Source organism: Petromyzon marinus, unplaced genomic scaffold, assembly GCF_048934315.1.
Source record: "Petromyzon marinus isolate PM22_M1 ecotype Great Lakes invasive population unplaced genomic scaffold, UKy_Petmar_22M1.pri1.0 PM_G_Scaffold_131, whole genome shotgun sequence".
Lineage (NCBI taxonomy): Eukaryota > Metazoa > Chordata > Hyperoartia > Petromyzontiformes > Petromyzontidae > Petromyzon > Petromyzon marinus.
Window position 1 is genome coordinate 335,635 of NW_027422686.1, and position 23,326 is coordinate 358,960.

The 23,326-nt window shown below is 47.7% G+C and overlaps 1 protein-coding gene across 1 annotated transcript in view; it reads left to right on the forward strand.

The window, feature by feature from the left end:
- Positions 1–751: 751 nt before the first annotated feature.
- The window catches only part of LOC116937281 (3'-5' RNA helicase YTHDC2-like), a 55,910-nt gene continuing 33,335 nt past the window's right edge, over positions 752–23,326 (forward strand). The window contains exons 1-11 of the mRNA XM_076059819.1: positions 752–840; positions 8,261–8,411; positions 9,134–9,336; positions 9,544–9,710; positions 11,674–11,779; positions 12,745–12,901; positions 13,423–13,530; positions 18,622–18,767; positions 19,118–19,253; positions 20,197–20,323; positions 21,286–21,351. Of these exons, the coding sequence (XP_075915934.1) occupies positions 8,276–8,411; positions 9,134–9,336; positions 9,544–9,710; positions 11,674–11,779; positions 12,745–12,901; positions 13,423–13,530; positions 18,622–18,767; positions 19,118–19,253; positions 20,197–20,323; positions 21,286–21,351 (1,352 nt within the window). The 5' untranslated portion in view covers positions 752–840; positions 8,261–8,275. The remainder of the gene's footprint in view (positions 841–8,260; positions 8,412–9,133; positions 9,337–9,543; positions 9,711–11,673; positions 11,780–12,744; positions 12,902–13,422; positions 13,531–18,621; positions 18,768–19,117; positions 19,254–20,196; positions 20,324–21,285; positions 21,352–23,326) is intronic.

Below are 23,326 nucleotides of genomic sequence, written 5' to 3' on the forward strand. Positions count from 1 at the left end.
AAATCTTAAATAAGTTTTAAACAAGTCTTACTATAATAAGGGTTAAAAGTCTAACACTAAGGGGCTGAAGTATATAAAATTAAATAAATATCGAATATAAAATAGCTTTAAGATATAATTTAAAAATACAAATAGGGAAACATAGTTAATATCAGCAACGTGTCGTTATGTAGATCAAATGTTAAAAACAGTGTTAGCCCTTGGCCTTGTTTAACAGGCCAGCAGCAGATGGGAAGAAACTGTTTTTATGGCGTGAGGTTTTGGTCCTGATGGACCGAAGCCTTCTGCCGGAGGGGAGTAGCTGAAACAGAGAGTGTCCAGGGTGGGAGAAATCGGCCATAATCTTCCTCGCTCGCCTCATAGACCTTGTCGTGTGCAGGTCCTCGAGGGTCGGTAGATTGCAGGCAATTACCTTCTCAGCCGTGTGGATGATACGCTGCAGTCTGCTCTTGTCCTTGGCAGTGGCAGCAGCGTACCAGACGGTTATGGAGGAGGTGAGGATGGATTCAATGATCGCTGTATATAACCAATTTGGTTTCGCCCACCCCCTCAGCTAGTAACCAATTTGGTTTCGCCCACCCCCTCAGCTTGTAACCAATTTGGTTTCGCCCACCCCCCCTCAGCTTGTAACCAATTTGGTTTCGCCCACCCCCCCTCAGCTTGTAACCAATTTGGTTTCGCCCACCCCCCCCCAGCTTGTAACCAATTTGGTTTCGCCCTCCCCCCCTCAGCTTGACACCAATTTGGTTTCGCCCGTCAGCGTCACGATTTTGGTTCCACTTCACTTTGTAAGATCTCGGCTGGCCTTGGGAGTTTGCGGCTGAGGGAGTTTGCGACTGAGTGAGTTTTTTTTTAAACTTCCATCTTAATCCACCCGCACTTTTAAACATTTAAAACAAACAAAATACAAAATGTACCGACCGAGATTAATCGATTAACCCCTCGTTTTAAAAAGCGATCGAAACTAAAAAAAAGCCGGCTTCGGGGCCTGCAAGTCTGGGGGCCTTTAGCCGATTTCTTCCCTTCAATCGATCGAATGATCGATCGATCGAACTCGTGGTGGTGGTGGTGTTTAACGTCGTTCGCGTGGACATCGTGAAACAACACGCCACGTGAACACAAAGACAAAGATCCCCCGTGTAGCCTTAGCAGGCTGTAGGGGGCAAGTGGTGTTAGTGACCCCCTTCACATTCTAAAGATAAACACGTGTACACACAGTGTACACACAGTGTACACACACAGTGTACACACACGTGTGTACACACACTCAGTGTACACACACTCAGTGTACACACACACACACGTGTATACACACACGTGTACACACACAGTGTACACACACACAGTGTACACACACACACACGTGTACACACACAGTGTACACACACACAGTGTACACACACACACAGTGTACACACACACACACACGTGTACACACACACGTGTACACACACACACAGTGTACACACAGTGTACACACACACACACGTGTACACACACACACGTGTACACACACACACAGTGTACACACACACAGTGTACACACACACACGTGTACACACAGTGTACACACACACAGTGTACACACACACACATGTAGCAAGAACAACAACAATAACAACAACACTTATTTGCCCTCTGCTCGTCTCGTTGTGATCGTGCATGTGTCCGATTTGCTTGTGTTCACCGCCTTTGTATTCCTCAACTGTGTTGCTTAATTTTATTTTACGGGAAGCATATTAAGATATATTCTTAGTTCTTTCGGTAAAGTCACGTTGAAGGGAAGCAATAAAATATATATATATAAAACAATAAAAATAATATGAATTACTGCAGTCACGAAAGCTTTAAATCTAAATTTAAGCATATTAAGAGTTTACATTTTAACGTAAAGTAACAAGAAAATGTTGACACTCGTGAGAACTTTCAACGAGAAATGTGTCTCTGGGGAAGGATTCCAGAGGCACGCGTTGACCAACGAAGGCGGACAAGTGGGGAGGAGAGATAATCTTTTTGACTTTGTGAAGATATTAACATCACGTTTGTTATCATGTTGCAAGTGTGTTAACCGTTCATTTATTTGGGTTGATAGTATTTCATTAAAAAGCATACTTAATTTTTTTTTGCTGTGAATCACATTTTAAATATATGTATACACAATGTTGGGCACGTTATTGTTAGAATGTTTAATAATTGCACCACACAGTGGAATTAAAACCTTTAATTTGTCAGTACGTAAAAAAATATTTGTTACAAGTTTAAACGGAATGCATTTAAGAAAAACACACGAATGTAGTTTGCTTGGAAATAATTAATGAATATTGATATATTTTTTATTTAAAGCTTTCGTGACTGCAGGGATTCATATTGTTGGTAATTCGGTAAAGTCACCTGCACGTAGAAGGGAAACAATAAAATAATAAAAATATAAAACAATAAAATTATTGTAAAACAATAAAGTTATTATTCTTGGTTCTTTCGGTAAAGTCACCACCACGTAGAAGGGAAACAATAAAATAATAAAAATATAAAACAATAAAATTATTGTAAAACAATAAAATTATTATTCTTGGTTCTTTCGGTAAAGTCACCACCACGTAGAAGGGAAACAATAAAATAATAAAAATAATAAAACAATAAAATTATTGTAAAACAAAATTATTATTCTTGGTTCTTTCGGTAAAGTCACCACCACGTAGAAGGGAAACAATAAAATAATAAAAAATATAAAACAATAAAATTATTGTAAAACAATACAATTATTTTTCTTGGTTCTTTTTGCAAAGTCACCTGCACGTAGAAGGGAACCAATAAAATAATACAAAATATAAAACAATAAAATTATTGTAAAACAATAAAATTATTATTCTTGGTTCTTTTTGTAAAGTCACCTGCACGTAGAAGGGAACCAATAAAATAATACAAAATATAAAACAATAAAATTCTCACGACGTTTCGACCGCAACACAAGCAATCATCATCAGATGATTTTATTGTTATTGTGTTATATTTTTATTATTTCATTGTTTCCCTTCTAACGTGGTGGTGACTTTACCAAAAGAACCAAGAATATGAATCCCTGCAGTCACGGAAGCTTTAAATCAAAATTCGTTCTTTTTTTTCTATTAAAAGCGACAGCCCCGTAATGTGTTAACATTTTTGTTGAAGCCCTCTATTGTATATTGTGTGCCGTTGTATTGATATGGGCAAGGATAACTTAGGCGACTATCTCTGCGAGTCTCGGTGAAATCCCCTAACCCCCTTCATCTCGTGAAACGTCGTGGGAATTGTATCGCGTGATTTTATTATTTTATTCTCATTCTCTCACGTGGTGGTGGTGACTTTACCGAGAGAAGCAAAGAAGACGAATCCTGTATCATTATCACTTAGGGGCCGCCCATAAATGACGTCACGCACCTATGGAGGGCGTCAGACGTTTGTGACGATGTGTGACGTAGGGGGGGAGGAGGGGTTGAGAAATGTGACGTCACATCAAAATGCGCAACTTTAAATATCTATATTCTTAGCTCTTTCGGTAAAGTCACGTTGAAGGGAAACAATAAAATAATAAAAATATATAAAACAATAAAAATTCTCACGACGTTTCGACCATAACACAAACGGTCGTCATCAGGCGTTATGGTCGAAACGTCGTGAGAATTTTTATTGTTTTATATATATTGTTATTTTATTGTTTCCCTTCAACGTGACTTTACCGAAAGAGCTAAGAATATGAATTACTGCAGTCACGAAAGCTTTAAATCAAAATTTAAATATCTACTTAATTAAATAGAATTGTTATAACGGCACTAATTTTGAATAATTTTCATTATTAACTATTTGATGTTTTAAATTTACTAAGGTCACCTTTTATTTATTCCATGAAGGAGCATTTCGCTTCTCCGTGGGAGAATGGTGATGCATACATTTAGTAAAAAACATTTTGAATGATTGTTATTAAACATTTTGATTTTAATGATTCTACCAGGGCTTTTCATTCTGTGGAATGAATATGTAATTGATATTATTGTACTCTCCATTTTGCTTCGTTCTACTGCAAAGTTTCAAGTATTTTTTTAATAGAATTACTTTTAATATTTTATAATTCTACAAATGTTTTCTCCTACAACATCAGAGTGCAGCGCCACATTAAATACGCACTACAATGACAATAGTGTAAAGCGATTTGAAGCGTGTTTCATTTTAAAATGGAAATATGGTTTGGGGGGTGTGGGGGGCAGAACTTTGTGACGTCATATTTCAGGGGCGTCTGACTTTGTGACGCTGTGTGACGAGGGGGGCAGGGGGGGGGGTCAAAAATCGGCCAAACTCGTGTGACGTCATTTATGGACGGCCCCTTATGGGAACATTGCTTTTGACATACACGATTTTGAGATAGGCGTGCTTTTCGCGTATGCCAAGGAGTGCCTGTGGGGAGCGGTTAGTGTAGCGGTTAGTGCGCCGAGCTACAAACCTGGCGACCCGGGTTCGATTCCCACTCACGGCCAACACCAGTGACGATTGTCTGAACTGCTCCCGGGCCTCCCCTAGGTCGACTCAGCCTCAAATGAGTACCTGGTGCGATGCGGAAACATTGCCACGAAGGAGACAAAGGGTGGCCGGGCGTGGTGTTGGCCACCCACCCCCCTTGTTTGCTGTGCCGGCCTTCATAGGTGCTTCCCTAACAGCACTTGCCCCGACAGTCTGTTACAGGCTACACGGGGAGGGGGTCTTTGTAATGCAGGGGTCGGGAACCTTTTTGACTAAGAGAGCCATGAAAGCAAAAAATTTGGAAATTTATTTCAGTGAGAGCCATATAATATATTTTAAAAGTGAATTCAACTAAATGTCAGTATAATAAGCCTCTGAATTTATTATTTTAAATAATGTTGTTATAACACTCACCATTAATGCGACTTCTGGTGCTGCATGGATTTGCTGATGTCTTTGTAGTCGGGTTGGTACTTGGTGAGGTTAAGCTTCATGCAAGCGTTGAGGCTTTCATCCGTTAAACGTGATCGTAGGTTGGACTTGATGTTTTTAAGATGTGAGAATGACTGCTCACATGCATACGTAGATCCAAACATGGTCAATACAGCAATACTCACACGCTGCAGTGTGTGGTATGTGACAGGAAGCGCGTTCCAAGTTTTGAGAATCAGCTGGTCTTCGGGTTGGAGTTTTTTCATTTCTGTCCACATGTGCTTGCTCGCTAACTCCGTTTTCTGTCGTGTGATTCTTTCCAAATCTTCATTCAGTGACTTGAACTTATTCACCCACATGTCTGAGGCCTTCAGGTCAGCCACTTCTGCTTCAAAATCTCTGACGGAGACACCAGGGATGTAATTCAGGTCGGCTGTGTTCAGTGAACACTCGTTTGGATGGGTGATGAACTTAAAAAGACGAGTGTGCTCACGAAATTCTCCAAAGCGTGCTTTGAAGGACTGTAGGAGACTGGACGTGCAGCCAGCTAGCTGGTGGAGATCAAGGTTTTGAATGGGCTCACTTGCTGTGCATGCATCTTTAAATTGGCTCAGTTTTTCAAAATGTAGTAAACGACCTGTTTCAAGATCCGTGATGAAAAGCTCCAGCTTGTTTTCAAAAGCAAATACAGCTTGTTGAAGGGATAACACTGTATTTCCAATGCCTTGCATTTTCACGTTGAGCTGGTTCAGATGTTCAGTCAGATCTACGAGATAGTAAAACTTGAGGAGCCACTCGGTGTCGGCTAGCTCAGGATGCCCGACGCCTTTCATTTCAAGGAAAGTCCGGATTTCGTTCAGGCAAGCCGCAAAACGGCTAAGCACCTTCCCTCTTGACAACCAACGCACATTGCTGTGCAAAAGCAGACCAGGATAGTTATTTACAACTTCATCCAGCAGTGTTTTAAACTGGCGATCATTTAAGGCTCGGGCAACAATAAAGTTGATCACACGAATGACCAGCGACATCACTTCGCCAAACTGCCTGTCACACATCTGAGCACAAAGTGCCTCCTGGTGTATAATGCAATGGAAACTTAGGATGGGTCTATTTTCATGTTCACGGAGAAGCGCCACAAATCCTTTGTTTTTCCCCACCATACACGGAGCACTATCAGTACACACTGAGAGAAGTTTATCCATAGGTAGACTTTTTTCTTGAGCAAACTCCATGAATTGAATAAATCCTCACCTCTTGTGGACCCTTTTAATGGCAGAACAGCAAGACTTTCTTCGCGCAGTGTGTCACCAACAGCATATCTTGCAATCACGCTGAACTGCGACAAATGGCTCACGTCTGTTGACTCATCCAAAGCCAGAGAAAAGAACGGCGCTGCATTTATGTCCTTCACTTGCGTTTCCTCCACTTTGTTTGCCATCACGATGGTACGATCATGAACAGTTCTTGCCGACAGAGGCATGTCTTGTATCCGTTTGATTATCTTGTCTTTGTTCGGAAGATCATCAAAAAGTTCATTGGCTACATCCAGCATGAACGTTTTAGCATACTCGCCATCTGTGAATGGTTTTCCGTTCCTCACTATTGCTAAAGAACCAGCAAAGCTAGCCGAATTATAGTCACCTTGCCGGGTCCATACGCGGAGTTGCTGCTGGCTAGCTTGCACCCTGCTCAGAAGCTCTTGGCACGCTTTCTTTCTGCTGTCTCCCGCAGGGTATTTTGATGCAAAGGTAGCGTGGCGCGTGTCGAAGTGCCGCTTTACATTCGACCGTTTCAACGATGTAATTTTGTCATTGCAAATTAGACACACCGCAGAACCCGCTCTCTCCACAAAGGCAAATTCTTCGGTCCATTCGTCCTGAAATGTACGATACTCGTCGTCTTTTTTTCTTTTCGCCATCTTCTTCGTCGAAGGGTTAGCTTTGAGCTAATGACCGAGCAGACGCAGTCTCAGACTGATTCAAAAGGGGGCGTTTACCTGTTTTACCCAGCAACGGCAAACGTAGGCCAGTATCATCCAATTAAAATAATGGACAATTGCTCCTGCAGCCCTGAACAGGACATGCGCAGTGGAAAATCGATGGATGGATTAAAACAAGTGAGAATATTTTGTTTTATCTGCGAGCCATATGCAATCATCAAAAGAGCCACATCTGGCTCGCGAGCCATAGGTTCCCGACCCCTGTTGTAATGGAACAAATTCTGAATTAAACTCTAAGAGACAGGGACAGGAGCGTGTGTATGTTGAGCGTCTTTCGCACCGTACGTAGCCAAACCGTGCTGACCAGAGGCGTGGGGGAAGGGCAACGAACTTCAACGCAAAATCAGCTTCAAAGAAGTTTGTTTTCGGCATAGAGAAAGCACATTGATTAGAGAACGTACGAAAAGGTAAGAGACACATTGTCAAGAGAGAGGCGAGCGGGATTGTGCAGGGCGTTGGCGTTCTAAGGCACGGCCAAGGGCAGTGTCAGAGAATGTAAGTGTGTGGGCACGTCTAGTAGAACCTCTTTTGCACTGCACGTAGCCACCCGTGCTAATCGGGACAGCGGCCCAGCCAAGAGGAGAAAACGTGCCTGAGACCATCCCACTGCCGAGTTGGGAGCGATGAAAATCGGCTCATTCATTGGTTACGTTTTTTTGAAGCCAGCTGGCCAGGCGTTAGGGCAAAACGGAGCCCAACCTTTCACCCAGGCAACTGGCGAGCACGGACTAAGCTTGTGATTCGCATGCACTAACCTACGTACCCGCTCACCTACCCACCCAACCTATACAAGACAAAGATCCCCCGTGTAGTCTTAACAGGCTGTTGGAGGAGGTGCCGTTAGCGAGCACCTATGAGGGCCGGCACGGGTGGGTGGCCGGCACCACGCCTGATCGCCTTCGTCTCCCGAGTGGCGATGTTTACATACTGCATTCGGTAATCATTTGAGGCTGAGTCGACCTAGGAGAGGCATATAATCGGTTCAGATAATTGTCACTGGTGTTGGCCGTCAGCGGGAATCGGGTTCGTAGCGCAGCAGCATGCTAACCGCTACAGTACCGCTCCCCATATCTACCTGTGCACCTCCCTGCCCACATGCATGTCCACCTACATGCCTACCTACCTGCCTGCCTGCCTCGTCACGCACTCGCAAACCCACTCATATACTTGCCCACCTACACGCCTACCCGTGCGCCTGCATGCACACCTATCCGTCTACCCGCTCGCCCACCCACCCACCCACACACCCACACGCCCACACACCCACCCACCCACCTAACCCGCCCGCCCACCGGTAAATTAACGCTGCCCCCCACGTTCCTCGCTGCGTTTCGGTAGCAAGGGGGGGGGCCGATGCAGCGCCTCACCGTGCGCAAGAAGGAGACAGCGGAGGTGGCGGGCGCCGAGATGTCATTTGCGCTGTTGCAACGGGCGCGCCACGCCGCCCGTGTGCTTCTGCAGCGCTTCCCCGACACTGGCTCTGACCCAGGTTCGTTCCCGCTTTGGAGTTGCCGGCGACGTTTTTTTTTTCTGTGGTGCTCCATTGGTGCCCTCTATCAACTAATCTATTCAGGCATTATTTTACCGGGTAAGGCTGCGCTGAGCTGCGTAGCCATTTATCAGCAGCGACCTGGCCACAAAATGATTGCTCGAATGAAGTGGCTTATCACGTGGACGTTCGCAGCAGCCAAATACGCTCAACGCACGTCGATTCGAGAGAGACACCGCAAACTCCAAATATACAGCAGCAGATGTCGTGGTTGGGATCGAACCCACGACCTCCTGTATACCAGGCGAGGGAGTTAACATCTCCTAGCCACCATGATGATGATGAGAGAGAGAGACACAGACTCCAAATATACAGCAGCAGATATCGGGGTTGGGATCGAACCCACGACCTCCTGTATACCAGGCGAGGGAGTTAACATCTAGCCACCATGATGATGACGAGGGAGAGAGACACAGACTCCAAATATACAGCAGATGTCGGGGTTGGGATCGAACCCACGACATCCTGTATACCAGGCGAGGGAGTTAACATCTAGCCACCATGATGATGATGAGGGAGAGAGACACAGACTCCAAATATACAGCAGCATATGTCGGGGTTGGGATCGAACCCACGACCTCCTGTACACCAGGCGAGGGAGTCAACATCTAGCCACCGTGGCACCCGTGACGCTGATGCAATTCGACGCGTGTCACTCACAGGGGCGAGACGCGAGGCGAGCAGGCCGAGCGGACGGCTCAACGACGGGATCGCTCAGGTCCCGCCACCGCGGGGGCGATCGGAGCTGGAGGCGTTCCGCCAGACCCTCCCCGTGGCCGCGTTCCGGGAGCAGTTGCTGGGCACCATCGCCAAGTCCAACATCCTGCTGGTGCTGGGCGAGACCGGCTCCGGCAAAACCACGCAGGTGCTCGCAGCACAGTCCTAGAACTCGGCGCTCCTTCATTCAGCATGTCGGGCTCATTTCCCCAGGACCACCACCACGACGAGCGGGGTGAACGTGGATTATTATTTTATTTTTTACCCCCGAATTGCGATCTTGAGGACTGCCTCCGATCACCGCTTAACACTCGGCGCGCGCCGCCGCCCGTGTCGTCCCCCACCCCCCCGGCAGATCCCTCAGTACATCCTGGACGAGGGCAGCCGCCTGGGGTCGCCGTGCCGCGTGATTTGCGCGCAGCCGCGCCGAATCTCTGCCGTCGCCGCGGCCGAGAGGGTGGCGGAGGAGCGAGGGGAGGGCGTCGGCCAGACCGTCGGCTACCAGATCCGGTTGGAGAGCAAGTGCGTGTACGCGTGTTGGCGCTTCCGTTGTGCGCGCGTGCGCGTGTGTGTGTGTTCTGTTGTTTTTGTTGTTGTTGTTGTGTTTTCCCTCTGGGCCGTGTGCTATTGTAATTTTTCTCGTCGTTTCATTCCAACTGTGCTAGTCGCGCCCCCACGATTAGCGCGGTCGGCTGCGTACGGTGTGAAAGACGTTCAACGTACACACGCGCACATGCACACATACGTTTGTTATTGTGTACTTTTACCGCTGTGTCCTGTCGTGTTTCTCCCTGCCCTGCGCCGTGTCCTTTCGTTGAGTTGTGTGATTTTTAGGGTTGTGTTCGGTTTGCGTTTCTCCGTCCTGTCTGAGCTCTGCAGTGACACAACTCTACGAAAACCGAGCCGGTGCAACAATATTTACGGCACATTTATTTTTGGTTAGGCAACGAAGAAATTATCTTGACAAAAACAGCTGTCGTGAAATCCTTCCTCTGCACGATGCAAGCCAAACAACAATTTGCCATGGGTATGGGTGGGGGTGCAGAACAATTGTCACAAGGAAATTTAGCATATCGCTTTATAGGCATTGTATACGATTGCTGAATTTGTGTTGATGGAATTGTTCTTCAACTCAACTGTCGGTGGTGAGCTGAAACAATCTTGTTGGGCGCACAGTGAAACACTTTTACCACCATGTGGTAATTTAATTGGTTTGGCTGTGTCGGCTGGTGGGGGGAGGACTTCACACACTTTGGACCATTGAGCACGGTTGGCTACGTACGGTGGTGCGAAAGAAGTTCAACTTGCATACCTACGTTAAATTTACGAATCGTAATATTGACTGACAACCTAGATGTTAGGTTAACAGGAAAACACCATGTATGTATTTGAGATCCCTTATACCTCAGCTTATCACTCAGCTATTTCAATGCTAAATTCTATGCTAATTCCTTTGTCAAGGGGTGCCTCTGCGGATGTGTATACTTTAACTTAGCTATTTCAATGAGCCATTTCAATGCTAAATTCTATGCTAATTCCTTTGTCAAGGGGTGCCTCTGCGGATGTGTATACTTTAACTTAGCTATTTCAATGAGCCATTTCAATGCTAAATTATATGCTAATTCCTTTGTCAAGGGGTGCCTCTGCGGATGTGTATACTTTAACTTAGCTATTTCAATGAGCCATTTCAATGCTAAATTATATGCTAATTCCTTTGTCAAGGGGTACCTCTGCGGATGTGTATACTTTAACTTAGCTATTTCAATGAGCCATTTCAATGCTAAATTCTATGCTAATTCCTTTGTCAAGGGGTGCCTCTGCGGATGTGTACACTTTAACTTAGCTATTTCAATGAGCCATTTCAATGCTAAATTCTATGCTAATTCCTTTGTCAAGGGGTGCCTCTAGCGGATGTGTATACTTTAACTTAGCTATTTCAATGAGCTATTTCAATGCTAAATTCTATGCTAATTCCTTTGTCAAGGGGTACCTCTGCAGATGTGTATACTTAAACTTAGCTATTTCAATGAGCCATTTCAATGCTAAATTATATGATAATTCCTTTGTCAAGGCGCTTAGTGTTTTTCTTCTCACACAGCTTAAAGGTCGTGATCTGAGCGTGGCTTTTTTCACTCCAGCGCTGTCCTACCAGACAGTCTCGTCCCTTCACCTGATGAAGGCCGCTTGTGTTGTGGCCGAAACGTCGTGATTTTTGTTATTTTATTTTTTACCTACGTGGTGACTTTACCCAATAGAACCAAAGAGTATCCCTCATTAAAGGTCGTGATCTCAGCGTGGCTTCTCTCACTCCAGCGCTGTCCTCCAGACAGTCTCGTCCCTTCACCTGATGAAGGCCGCTTGTGTTGTGGCCGAAACGTCGTGATTTTTGTTATTTTATTTTTAACCTGCTACGTGGTGACTTTACCCAATAGAACCAAAGAGTATCCCTCATACCGTCGCGTTCCGCACGCGGCGTTGCGCGCAGGGTCTCGCCAAAGACGCTCCTCACGTTCTGCACCAACGACGTGCTGCTGAGGACCCTCATGGCCGGAGACAGCGCCACGTCTACCGTCGTGACGCACATCATCGTGGTACGTGCCGAGCTACAGTCGATCCACCACACACCGGTGCTCAAAAGTTTTCTTTTCAGTCTAATCTAGATTTGAAGTTTTCGTGACTGCAGGGGTCCACGCCCCTGGGTTCTCTCGGTAAAGTCACCGTGGTAGGTAGAAAATGAAATGAATTAAATCACGGCGTTTCGGGCGCGCGCACACGCAAGCGTCAGTCAGCAGGTGGGACAACCACAGCAAGAAAGAATTGCTGAAGTGGGCAAAAGGGCTGCTGCTGCTGTCACAAGAGGCTATCGAGGCCTGTAGATGTGGTTGTCCCACCTGCTGACGGACCCTTGTGTGTGCGCTCGCTCGAAACGTCGTGATTTTAATTTATTTTATTTTATTCGGTCTAACCCAAGATGTGGCCAGTTCCGGTTTCTGAGTTTTTGTTCGGTTTTAGTGTCTCAATCATTGGATTGACAACGGACTGTATGTACATGGTGAAGTTTAATTATTGTTATGAAGCTGGTGCTGATGCTGTTGCTACTGGTTGGTTAAAGGTGATGATGGTGGTGATGCTGGTAGTGTTGTTGCTGCTGCTAAGGGTGGTGGTTATTGATGGTTCTGCTGGTGGTGGTGATGGTTAAGGGTGGTGATGATGGTAGTGATAATTGTGGTGGTGGTGGTGATTAGGGGTGGTGATGATGATGGTGGTAGTGCTGGTGTTGGTTCTGGTGGTGGTATTGGTGGTGGTTCTTAAAGAGTGGTGCTTGCCACCCACCCCCTTGTGTACCGTGCCTGCCTTCATAGGAGCTACTCGCTTACAGCACTTGCCCCAACGAGTCTGTTAAGGCTATACGGGGGATCTTTGTCTTGTCAGTTGGTCATGATAGATTTTTGTTAACTGGTGGTGGCGAAATTGACAATGGTGATGATGGCGGTGGTGGTGGTTACATTGACGATGATGATGATGATGGCAGCGTTGGCGGTGATGTATCCACTAGGACGAGATCCATGAACGCGACCGCTTCTGCGACATCCTGCTCATCAAGCTGCGCGACATTCTGGAGCGGCAGTGCAACCTCCGCGTCGTGCTGATGAGCGCCCCCCTCAACGTCTCACTCTTTTCAGAGTACTTCGGCGGCTGCCCCGTCGTCAGACGTGAGAGACGGCTAAATCCATCCGTCGGTTGAACACGTAGCGGTAGGCTTTCGCGACCAATATTATCGATAATGTTTTAGAGGTTTTTTTGGGTTTGATCGCGTCAATGTAAATGTGTTGTTAAACCCGAGGGCCAATTTGTAAGATTTTGTCACGTAAAACAAAATATCGTTACTAGCACGGCGCACCGTTGTGTTGGAGGAGTAAACCCACAACATTTACCATTGGAGTGCGACATTTGCCGGTTGTAATTACCGAACGGTAAATGTTGTGGGTTTACTCCTCCAGCACACCGGTGTGTGCCGAATTAGCAACTCGTTGGCCACGTTTTGTTTACTTGACAAACCTCGCTAACCTGCTGCTGCGTCGGGTGGTGGCGGGTTTAACGACACAACATTTATATTCACTCGATCTAACCGTGCGTCGGCGGCGGCGGCGGCGGTGGCGGCGGCGGGCCAAACGCAACGGCGATGTTGGACGTGGCGGTGTGCACGCCATGTTGCCTCTCGTCCGTGGGCCAGTGCCTGGGAGGCTTTTCGAGGTGAAGCGGTTCTTTCTGGAGGACATCCTGCCCACCACTGGTTACAAGTCTAAGGAGATGGAGAGACGCCAGAAGGAGAAAGATCAACGTACGTACAGCCGGCAAAAACCACCCCCCCCCACCACCCGCCCGCCCCCCGCATTGCTTGAGAGAGCCTCCCATTGTGTTGAGGCGGCGATCTCCAACTGTATCGGAATCAGGAGAATATTGATAGCGGTAGGAACCTCCTGGTTACACCACCAGCCCACACGGGGATTATTGTTGTTGTGTCCGTCCGTCGTGCATCCAAAAATGGGAGAGGTGGGGCTGGGTGGAGAGGGGAGGGTGGGGAGGGGCTGGGTAGGGAGGGAGGGGCTGGGTAGGGAGGGGAGGGTGGGGAGGGGCTGGGTGGGGAGGAAGGGGCTGGGTGGGGAGGGTGGGGAGGGTGGGGAGGGTGGGGCTGGGTGGGGAGGGGAGGGTGGGGCTGGGTGGGGAGGGGAGGGTGGGGAGGGGCTGGGTGGGGAGGGTGGGGCTGGGGGTGGGAGGGGTGGGGCCGGGGGGGCAGGGGCTGGTCACCCCGTGGTGCCCTTATAAAACTCAACGTTTAACCTACTCACGCCGGCTTGTGCCCGCCCTCACAGTCGGGCATATTTGCGGAATACACCACGGAGCCGCCGTTGACCCTGGTCGTTGACCAAGCAACCCAACGTTCCTACCGGCTCCCTCCGCAGGAGAATGTGTTTGTTCATATTGGAGGAATCCAATCAGCCAATGTCAACTGGGCTCTTCCGTCGCTCTTCTTCTTCATCATGATTGTGCAATCGCATCGCCACCGTAGCCGTGTTGTTATTATTAACACTGTGAATGTTGTCGTTATTGTTGTGTGTTGTTGTTGTTTTATAAACTGTCGTCCGTGTCGTTGTTATTATTATTAACACTGTGAATGTTGTCGTTATTGTTGTGTGTTGTTGTTGTTGTATAAACTGTCGTCCGTGTCGTTATTATTATTAACACTGTGAATGTTGTCGTTATTGTTGTGTGTTGTTGTTGTTTTATAAACTGTCGTCCGTGTCGTTATTATTATTAACACTGTGAATGTTGTCGTTATTGTTGTGTGTTGTTGTTTTATAAACTGTCGTCCGTGTTGTTATTATTATTAACACTGTGAATGTTGTCGTTATTGTTGTGTGTTGTTGTTTTATAAACTGTCGTCCGTGTTGTTATTATTATTAACACTGTGAATGTTATCGTTATTGTTGTGTGTTGTTGTTTTATAAACTGTCGTCCGTGTTGTTGTTATTATTATTAACACTGTGAATGTTGTCGTTATTGTTGTGTGTTGTTGTTGTTTTATAAACTGTCGTCCGTGTTGTTGTTATTATTATTAACACTGTGAATGTTGTCGTTATTGTTGTGTGTTGTTGTTTTATAAACTGTCGTCCGTGTTGTTGTTATTATTATTAACACTGTGAATGTTATCGTTATTGTTGTGTGTTGTTGTTGTTGTTTTATAAACTGTCGTCCGTGTTGTTGTTATTATTATTAACACTGTGAATGTTGTCGTTATTGTTGTGTGTTGTTGTTTTATAAACTGTCGTCCGTGTTGTTATTATTATTAACACTGTGAATGTTGTCGTTATTGTTGTGTGTTGTTGTTGTTTTATAAACTGTCGTCCGTGTTGTTGTTATTATTATTAACACTGTGAATGTTGTCGTTATTGTTGTGTGTTGTTTTATAAACTGTCGTCCGTGTTGTTGTTGTTATTATTATTAACACTGTGAATGTTATCGTTATTGTTGTGTGTTGTTGTTTTATAAACTGTCGTCCGTGTTGTTGTTATTATTATTAACACTGTGAATGTTGTCGTTATTGTTGTGTGTTGTTGTTTTATAAACTGTCGTCCGTGTTGTTATTATTATTAACACTGTGAATGTTGTCGTTATTGTTGTGTGTTGTTGTTGTTGTTGTTTTATAAACTGTCGTCCGTGTTGTTATTATTATTAACACTGTGAATGTTGTCGTTATTGTTGTGTGTTGTTGTTTTATAAACTGTCGTCCGTGTTGTTGTTATTATTATTAACACTGTGAATGTTATCGTTATTGTTGTGTGTTGTTGTTTTATAAACTGTCGTCCGTGTTGTTATTATTATTAACACCGTGAATGTTATCGTTATTGTTGTGTGTTGTTGTTTTATAAACTGTCGTCCGTGTTGTCGTTATTATTATTAACACTGTGAATGTTGTCGTTATTGTTGTGTGTTGTTGTTTTATAAACTGTCGTCCGTGTTGTTATTATTATTATTAACACTGTGAATGTTGTCGTTATTGTTGTGTGTTGTTGTTTTATAAACTATCGTCCGTGTTGTCGTTATTATTATTAACACTGTGAATGTTGTCGTTATTGTTGTGTGTTGTTGTTTTATAAACTATCGTCCGTGTTGTCGTTATTATTATTAACACTGTGAATGTTGTCGTTATTGTTGTGTGTTGTTGTTTTATAAACTATCGTCCGTGTTGTTGTTATTATTATTATTAACACTGTGAATGTTGTCGTTATTGTTGTGTGTTGTTGTTTTATAAACTGTCGTCCGTGTCGTTATTATTATTAACACTGTGAATGTTATCGTTATTGTTGTGTGTTGTTGTTTTATAAACTGTCGTCCGTGTCGTTATTATTATTAACACCGTGAATGTTGTCGTTATTGTTGTGTGTTGTTGTTGTTGTTTTATAAACTGTCGTCCGTGTTGTCGTTATTATTATTAACACTGTGAATGTTATCGTTATTGTTGTGTGTTGTTGTTTTATAAACTGTCGTCCGTGTTGTTATTATTATTATTAACACCGTGAATGTTATCGTTATTGTTGTGTGTTGTTGTTTTATAAACTGTCGTCCGTGTCGTTATTATTATTATCACTGTGAATGTTATCGTTATTGTTGTGTGTTGTTGTTTTATAAACTGTCGTCCGTGTCGTTATTATTATTATTAACACCGTGAATGTTGTCGTTATTGTTGTGTGTTGTTGTTGTTTTATAAACTGTCGTCCGTGTTGTTGTTATTATTATTAACACTGTGAATGTTGTCGTTATTGTTGCGTGTTGTTGTTGTTGTTGTTTTATAAACTGTCGTCCGTGTCGTTATCGCTAATGTCTGGTGGGGCCACGTGATGGCTTGTCAATTCCCACTGAAGTGTTGTGTTAGGCCATGTAACGATCTGGCCAAATCTGTGTCGTCAAGACCCCCTCCGCCACCCCGAAGCAGCCAAACTAATTAGACCGTCACGTGCTGCAACAGGCGCTTCACGATGTGTCTGTTGTCATTGTTTCAGTTGTCCCACCGGTGAGTTGAAGGACAATTCCCGTAGCCGGATTCAGCGATTTAGATACGCGGCGTTTCGCTTGAAGCTACGTCAGGCGTTGCCGGGACGGTACCCAGGAATTCATATTCTTAGCTCTTTCGGTAAAGTCACGTTGAAGGGAAACAATAAAATAATAAAATATATATGACAATAAAAATTCCCACGACGTTACGACCGTAACACAGGAAGTCCGAATAATCGCATCACCTGACCGGGCTTCTTCATAGCTGCCATGACCTGTGAAGGTGTAGCGCCATGGATGGAACGGTACCTCGAACAATCAGGGGAGGGACTGCAGCACCAGCCCAAGAGCGGAGGGGCTGCTGGGGGCTCAGGATCCCCAGATAGTTGTCGTTGTTGTTGGCTTGCACCACATTGTGATTTTTTTGCACGCAGCGTTTTAATAAGTTTTTTTTGTGCGCGTGGAATATTTGCTTTGTTGAATTCCAGGATGTTTGTGTTGCGCGTCGTCGCTTTGGGATGTTCCGCGTTCAAATTTAGTTTGTTGCGGTTGCACCCGACTTAAGAGCCGCATGGCTCACAGGGCTATACCCAATACATGAAAATGAAAAATGAAAAAAATTAAAAAGGGCCGGGACGCTGTGCGGGCCGGTGGTGGGACTCTGGGCCAGTGGTGGGACTCTCAGCCGGTGGTGGGACTCTAGGACTGCCGGGGCCAAGGAAGCCAGAGTCTAGACCCGCACCTTGGCTGGGTCGGGTCAGGCGTAGCCTCCCCTAGGGTCATCATAGCCGGAGGAGCCGAGAGCGTAGCCAGTGTCAAGGCACGCTAGGAGTAGGCCGTGTCCCCTAGGCTGTAGCAGTGTATCAGGAGGACTGCTGGGAGTACCGTGTTGTCATAAAGAAGTTGCCTCTCCGAAGTGTCTCCGGAACCCACTACAAAGGCGTGTACACTGCTGTGTGTGTGTGTCTCTGCCTGCGTCTCTGTTTGTGTGTGACCCTCGTGGTGGGGAGCGGCGGTGCAGCGGTCAGCGCGACGCTGCGCTACGAACCCGGCGACCCGGGTTCGATTCCCGCTCGCGGTGATTATCTGAACCGGTCCCGGGCCTCCCCTAGGTCGACTCAGCCTCAAATGAGTACCCTGGTGCGGTGTTTAGTAAACATCGCCGCTGGGGAGACAAAGGCGGTCGGGCGTGGTGCTGGCCACCCACCCCCTCGTGTACCGTTGCCGACCTTCATAGGTGCTGCTCGCTAACAGCACTTGCCCCTACAGTCTGCTAAGGCTACACGGGGGATCTGTGACCTTTGACCCTCGTAGCCAATATCAGTGGCGGTTATCCGAACCAGTCCTGCACCTGCCACAGGACCAGTCTTGCACGGTGGGCGCCACTGTGGCTAGGAGATGTTAGCTACCTCGCCTGGTATAGAGGAGGTTGTGGGTTCGATTCTGACCATAACACCTTTATATTTGGAGTTTACATTTTCTCTCTCTCTGTGCTCGTGTGGATTTTTCTCCGGGTCCTCTGGTTTTTACTCTCCGCATTTGTAATCAACGTGCATTTAGAGTGTTTAGCTGCCGCTATAAATGTCCACTTGGTGACAAGCCGCTTGCTTGAGCTGTCATTTTTATGTGGCCAGGTCACTTCTGAAAAAGCTACGTAGCTCAATGGGCCTTACCTGGTAAAAAAAAAAAAGTTTTTCCTTGTTATTTCGGTCGACTCAGCCTTAAAATGAGCACATGGTGCAGCATATAGACAACCACCACCTTCTCTTGCGCCGTGCCAGCCTTCACATGCGCTCGCGAACAGCACTTGCCCCAACAGTCTGTTGAGGCTTTATACCGGGGGGGTGGGGGGTGGATCTCTGTGTCTGCGTGTGCGCAGTGGAGAGCCAGCAGAACAATCTGAGCGAACGGTACGAGGAGGAGACCGGACCGAGCGTGCCAGTGCGCGGTGCCAGCGTCGCACTCCTCACGGATCAAACCAAGATTCTCAACATCGAAGGGGGGGAGAGCGCCTTCGAACAGGAGGTATGTCGTGTGGAACGCTGGGGTGGGGGCGGGAGATGTTAACTACCTCGCCTGGTATACGGGCGAGGTAGGTGCTCGCTAATGGCGCTTGCCCCGACAGTCTGTTGCAGGATATGTGACGATTATCTGAACCGCTCCTGTTCCTCGCCTAGATCGACTTAGCCCTCAAATAAGTACCTGGTACGGTGCGCCAGCATCGCCGCTCGGGAGACAAAGGCGTGGTGGTGCTGGCCACCTGCCCCCTCGTGCGCCGTGCCAGCCTTCGTATCGGTGCCACTGGCGAACAGCGCTTGCCCCCAACAGTCTGTTTCGGCTACACGACGGGGATCTTTTGTCTCTTGCGCGGACAGGCGGAGCGCGACGGCTCCAAGCTGGAGCCGTGGCTCGTCAAGGAGATGGACGCGTGCATCACCAACATGTGGCTGCACAGGGACGAGGACGCATCCACGCAGCTGCTGCACCTGCTGATCAGCGAGCGCGTCAGCGGTGCGTGCCGGGGCCAGCGTGCCAATGGAACAGGGTGGCCTGGGAAATACCCTCCCTCCCTCCCCCCCACCCCCCACCCCTTCCTCCCCTCCCAACTTCTTCCCCCATTAAACCGGTAGCCCTTTCCTGAATCGGTTACCACCTCGGTGGCTAGGAGACGTTAACCACCTCGCCTGGTGTGCAGGAGGTCGTGGGTTTAATCCCGACCCTGACGCCTGTTGCTGCTGCTGTATATTTGGAGTTTGCGTGTCTCTCTCCCCGTGGTCACGTGGATTTTTCTCCGGGTCCTCCGGCTTTTCCCTCCACATTTGGAATCAACGTGTGTTCAGGGTACTTGGCTGCTATAAATTTCCACGTCGTGATAAGTCACTTTTACCGAGATGTCATTTGCGACCAGGTCGCTTCTGAAAAAGTGCTGTGCATATATTGTTCCGTGTTTTGAGAGTCAGGAATCGGTAAACCGTTTTTTTTTTTATCGGTGGAACGGTTTGCGACGGGTTGCGTCGATTGGCCCACGTGCGCTGTGGCCCCGGTCGAAGTTTGGCCTTGTTTCTTATTTAACAGATTAAGGTGCAGCCCCGCTATTGCTGGCTTGCTTGCTTGTGCCACTGTTCTTGAAAGAGCCTACACTGAAGAGGGCTCTAGGGGGCGGGGGTGTTGTTTGGACAGGCGGTGGTGAAGGTGAGCGGTTGGGGAGGCTGGGCAGGGGCGGGGGGGGCTGTGATTTAATAAACTTGCTTCATCGTTTAAAATGCCGAATTGGAAGGCCAGTACTGCCAACCATTACAGCTCGGAATGCTCCCTACGTGTGAGCGTCAGAATTCGAATGGTCGAATAAATTTGTTGCTGCACACCTGCCGCTGAAGCTGCTTCTGCTGCCCCTGCCACCGCCGCTGCCGCCGCCGCTGCCGATGATGATGATGATCGTCTCTCTCCTGGGCAGTCGACTACAGGCACAGCGAGAAGACCGCCACGCCGCTGATGGTGGCCGCCGGCCGCGGCCTCATTGACATCGTGGAGCTGCTGCTCCGGATGGGGGCCGACGTCAACTTGAAGGACTCCAACGGCATGTGAGGGCACACCTGCACCCCCATCCCCGCTTGATCGCAATCGGGCGTTGACACAGCCCCGGTGGAAGGTTGTAGCGGGTTCTCGGAGACGACTTGTGGAGGCAACGCGTTTGTTCAATAAATGCTTTAACAGCAACGGTCTCAGCCTTCGCTAAGGCTGCAGCCATTTTTACTCATCACCTAGGGAGGTGCAGCCTCTGGACGATCGCGAATTTACACCGGACTACAGCCCTCAGCTCCTCCGGCTACGAGTGACCTAGGGGAGGCTCCTCTGACCACTGGCCCACTCGGACACGACCCTTAACAAGGACGTCGGGCCGCGGGTTGCCAGAGTCTCACACCACTGGCCCACAGAGTCCCCGCCCTTACAAGGACAGCGGGGCTAGGGGGTCCCCAGGGTCCTGGCCAGCTGCTGGTCTTCTGGCTTCTGTCTTGGACTGGCCCCGGACACGTTGAGAGATCCCGGCTTTTATACACCTCCCCTGTGTGTCAGCCTCTGGCCACGCCTCCCTTCCAGAGAGTTCCAAGGGGGGGGGGGGAGGTCCCGGGGGATCCTAGAACACCCCACAGCCCCCTCCTGCTTATGGGCTGTTAATAACCGGGGTGGCCTGCCAGATGCGAATCGACAAACCTTCAGCAAGCGGCGAGCGGACCTAACCGCTCGGCCGCGTCTCCGCCGTTTGTTCCCCCGTCGCCCGACATCCGGCCTCGTGGTGCCTGACGCCCATCTCGTCGCGAGCAACATCCGCCTCTCCCCCTGGTTTAGTGGTTTTTGGGTCCGACAGACGGTCAAGCGCTGGTGCGGCCTCCCCTCCGCAAGATGCGCCGCCCCGTGCTCGTTTTCCCGGTTCGGCGCAATCGCCCGGTGTCGCCACGGTCGAGACGACCCCCACCCCATCCCCCCCCACCACCCCCGCCCCCCAAATGCCCTTGCCGTAGTTTCTTTTTTTTCATTTCCGCAGGAACACTTTCGACTGGGCGAAGAAATTCCATGAATCGGACGTGGTGGAGCTCCTGGAATCGTCTGCGTACGTTATCGGCGATGGCACCGCCTTATTCGGGCAACCGGTTTAATGTAATTCATTGTAGAAAACGGGGGCCTGGATTCGATGCCTGACTCGGGATACTTTGTCCGTGTTGTTGAGTTTGTGCGCTCCCTCTCCACGGCTGTCGTGGATTTCCCCTCCAGCTTCTTTGGTTTCCTCTCAAAGCTTAAAAGCAACAAAAAATTAACATACCTCGTCATTAGCATTGGTCACGCATCCCAGTGCTGAGAAATGTATCCTGCACGTTACTCAATTGGGGGGTGTCGCGCGTGACGGCAATATTTCTTCCGTTTATTTTTGAATGAAATAACTCGGCGGCATCTTCATGGAAAAATTGCCTTGAGACTCAGTGAGGATTTCCTGGGTACTTAACAGTCGCAAAAAGAGATCGTCATGTTTCAATCCACTGGAAGAATGCCTCTCAAATACGTCTCGTCTCTCACAACCTCACGATGCAACAATCTACCCCAGAGACAAGTCTTTCACAACCTCACGATGCAACAATCTAGCCCAGAGACAAGTCTCTCACAACCTCACGATGCAACATTCTACCCCTGAGACAAGTCTCTCACAACCTCACGATGCAACATTCTACCCCATAGACAAGTCTCTCACAACCTCACGATGCAACATTCTACCCCGCAGACAAGTCTCTCACAACCTCACGATGCAACAATCTAACCCCGGAGACAAGTCTCTCACAACCTCACGATGCAACATTCTACCCCAGAGACAAGTCTCTCACAACCTCACGATGCAACATTCTACCCCGGAGACAAGTCTCTCACAACCTCACGATGCAACAATCTACCCCAGAGACAAGTCTCTCACAACCTCACGATGCAACATTATAACCCCTGAGACAAGTCTCTCACAACCTCACGATGCAACAATCTAGCCCGGAGACAAGTCTCTCACAGCCGCACGATGCAACATTCTACCCCAGAGACAAGTCTCTCACAACCTTACGATGCAACAATCTACCCCTGAGACAAGCCTCTCACAACCTCACGATGCAACAATCTACCCCAGAGACAAGTCTCTCACAACCTCACGATGCAACAATCTACCCCGGAGACAAGTCTCTCACAACCTCACGATGCAACAATCTACCCCAGAGACAAGTCTCTCACAACCTCACGATGCAACATTCTACCCCAGAGACAAGTCTCTCACAACCTCACGATGCAACAATCTACTCCAGAGACAAGTCTCTCACAACCTCACGATGCAACATTCTACCCCAGAGACAAGTCTCTCACAACCTCACGATGCAACAATCTGCCCCGGAGACAAGTCTCTCACAACCTCACGATGCAACATTCTACCCCTTAGACAAGTCTCTCACAACCTCACGATGCAACAATCTACCCCAGAGACAAGTCTCTCACAACCTCACGATGCAACAATCTACCCCGGAGACAAGTCTCTCACAACCTCACGATGCAACAATCTACCCCTGAGACAAGTCTCTCACAACCTCACGATGCAACAATCTACCCCAGAGACAAGTCTCTCACAACCTCACAATGCAACATTCTACCCCAGAGACAAGCCTCTCACAACCTCACGATGCAACATTCTACCCCGGACACAAGGCTCTCACAACCTCACGATGCAACATTCTACCCCAGAGACAAGTCTCTCACAACCTCACGATGCAACATTCTACCCCAGAGACAAGTCTCTCACAACCTCACGATGCAACATTCTACCCCAGAGACAAGTCTCTCAGAACCTCACGATGCAACATTCTACCCCAGAGACAAGTCTCTCACAACCTCACGATGCAACAATCTACCCTGAGGCAAGTCTCTCACAACCTCACGATGCAACAATCTACCCCAGAGACAAGTCTATCACAACCTCACGATGCAACAATCTACCCCAGAGACAAGCCTCTCAGAACCTCACGATGCAACATTCTACCCCAGAGACAAGTCTCTCACAACCTCAC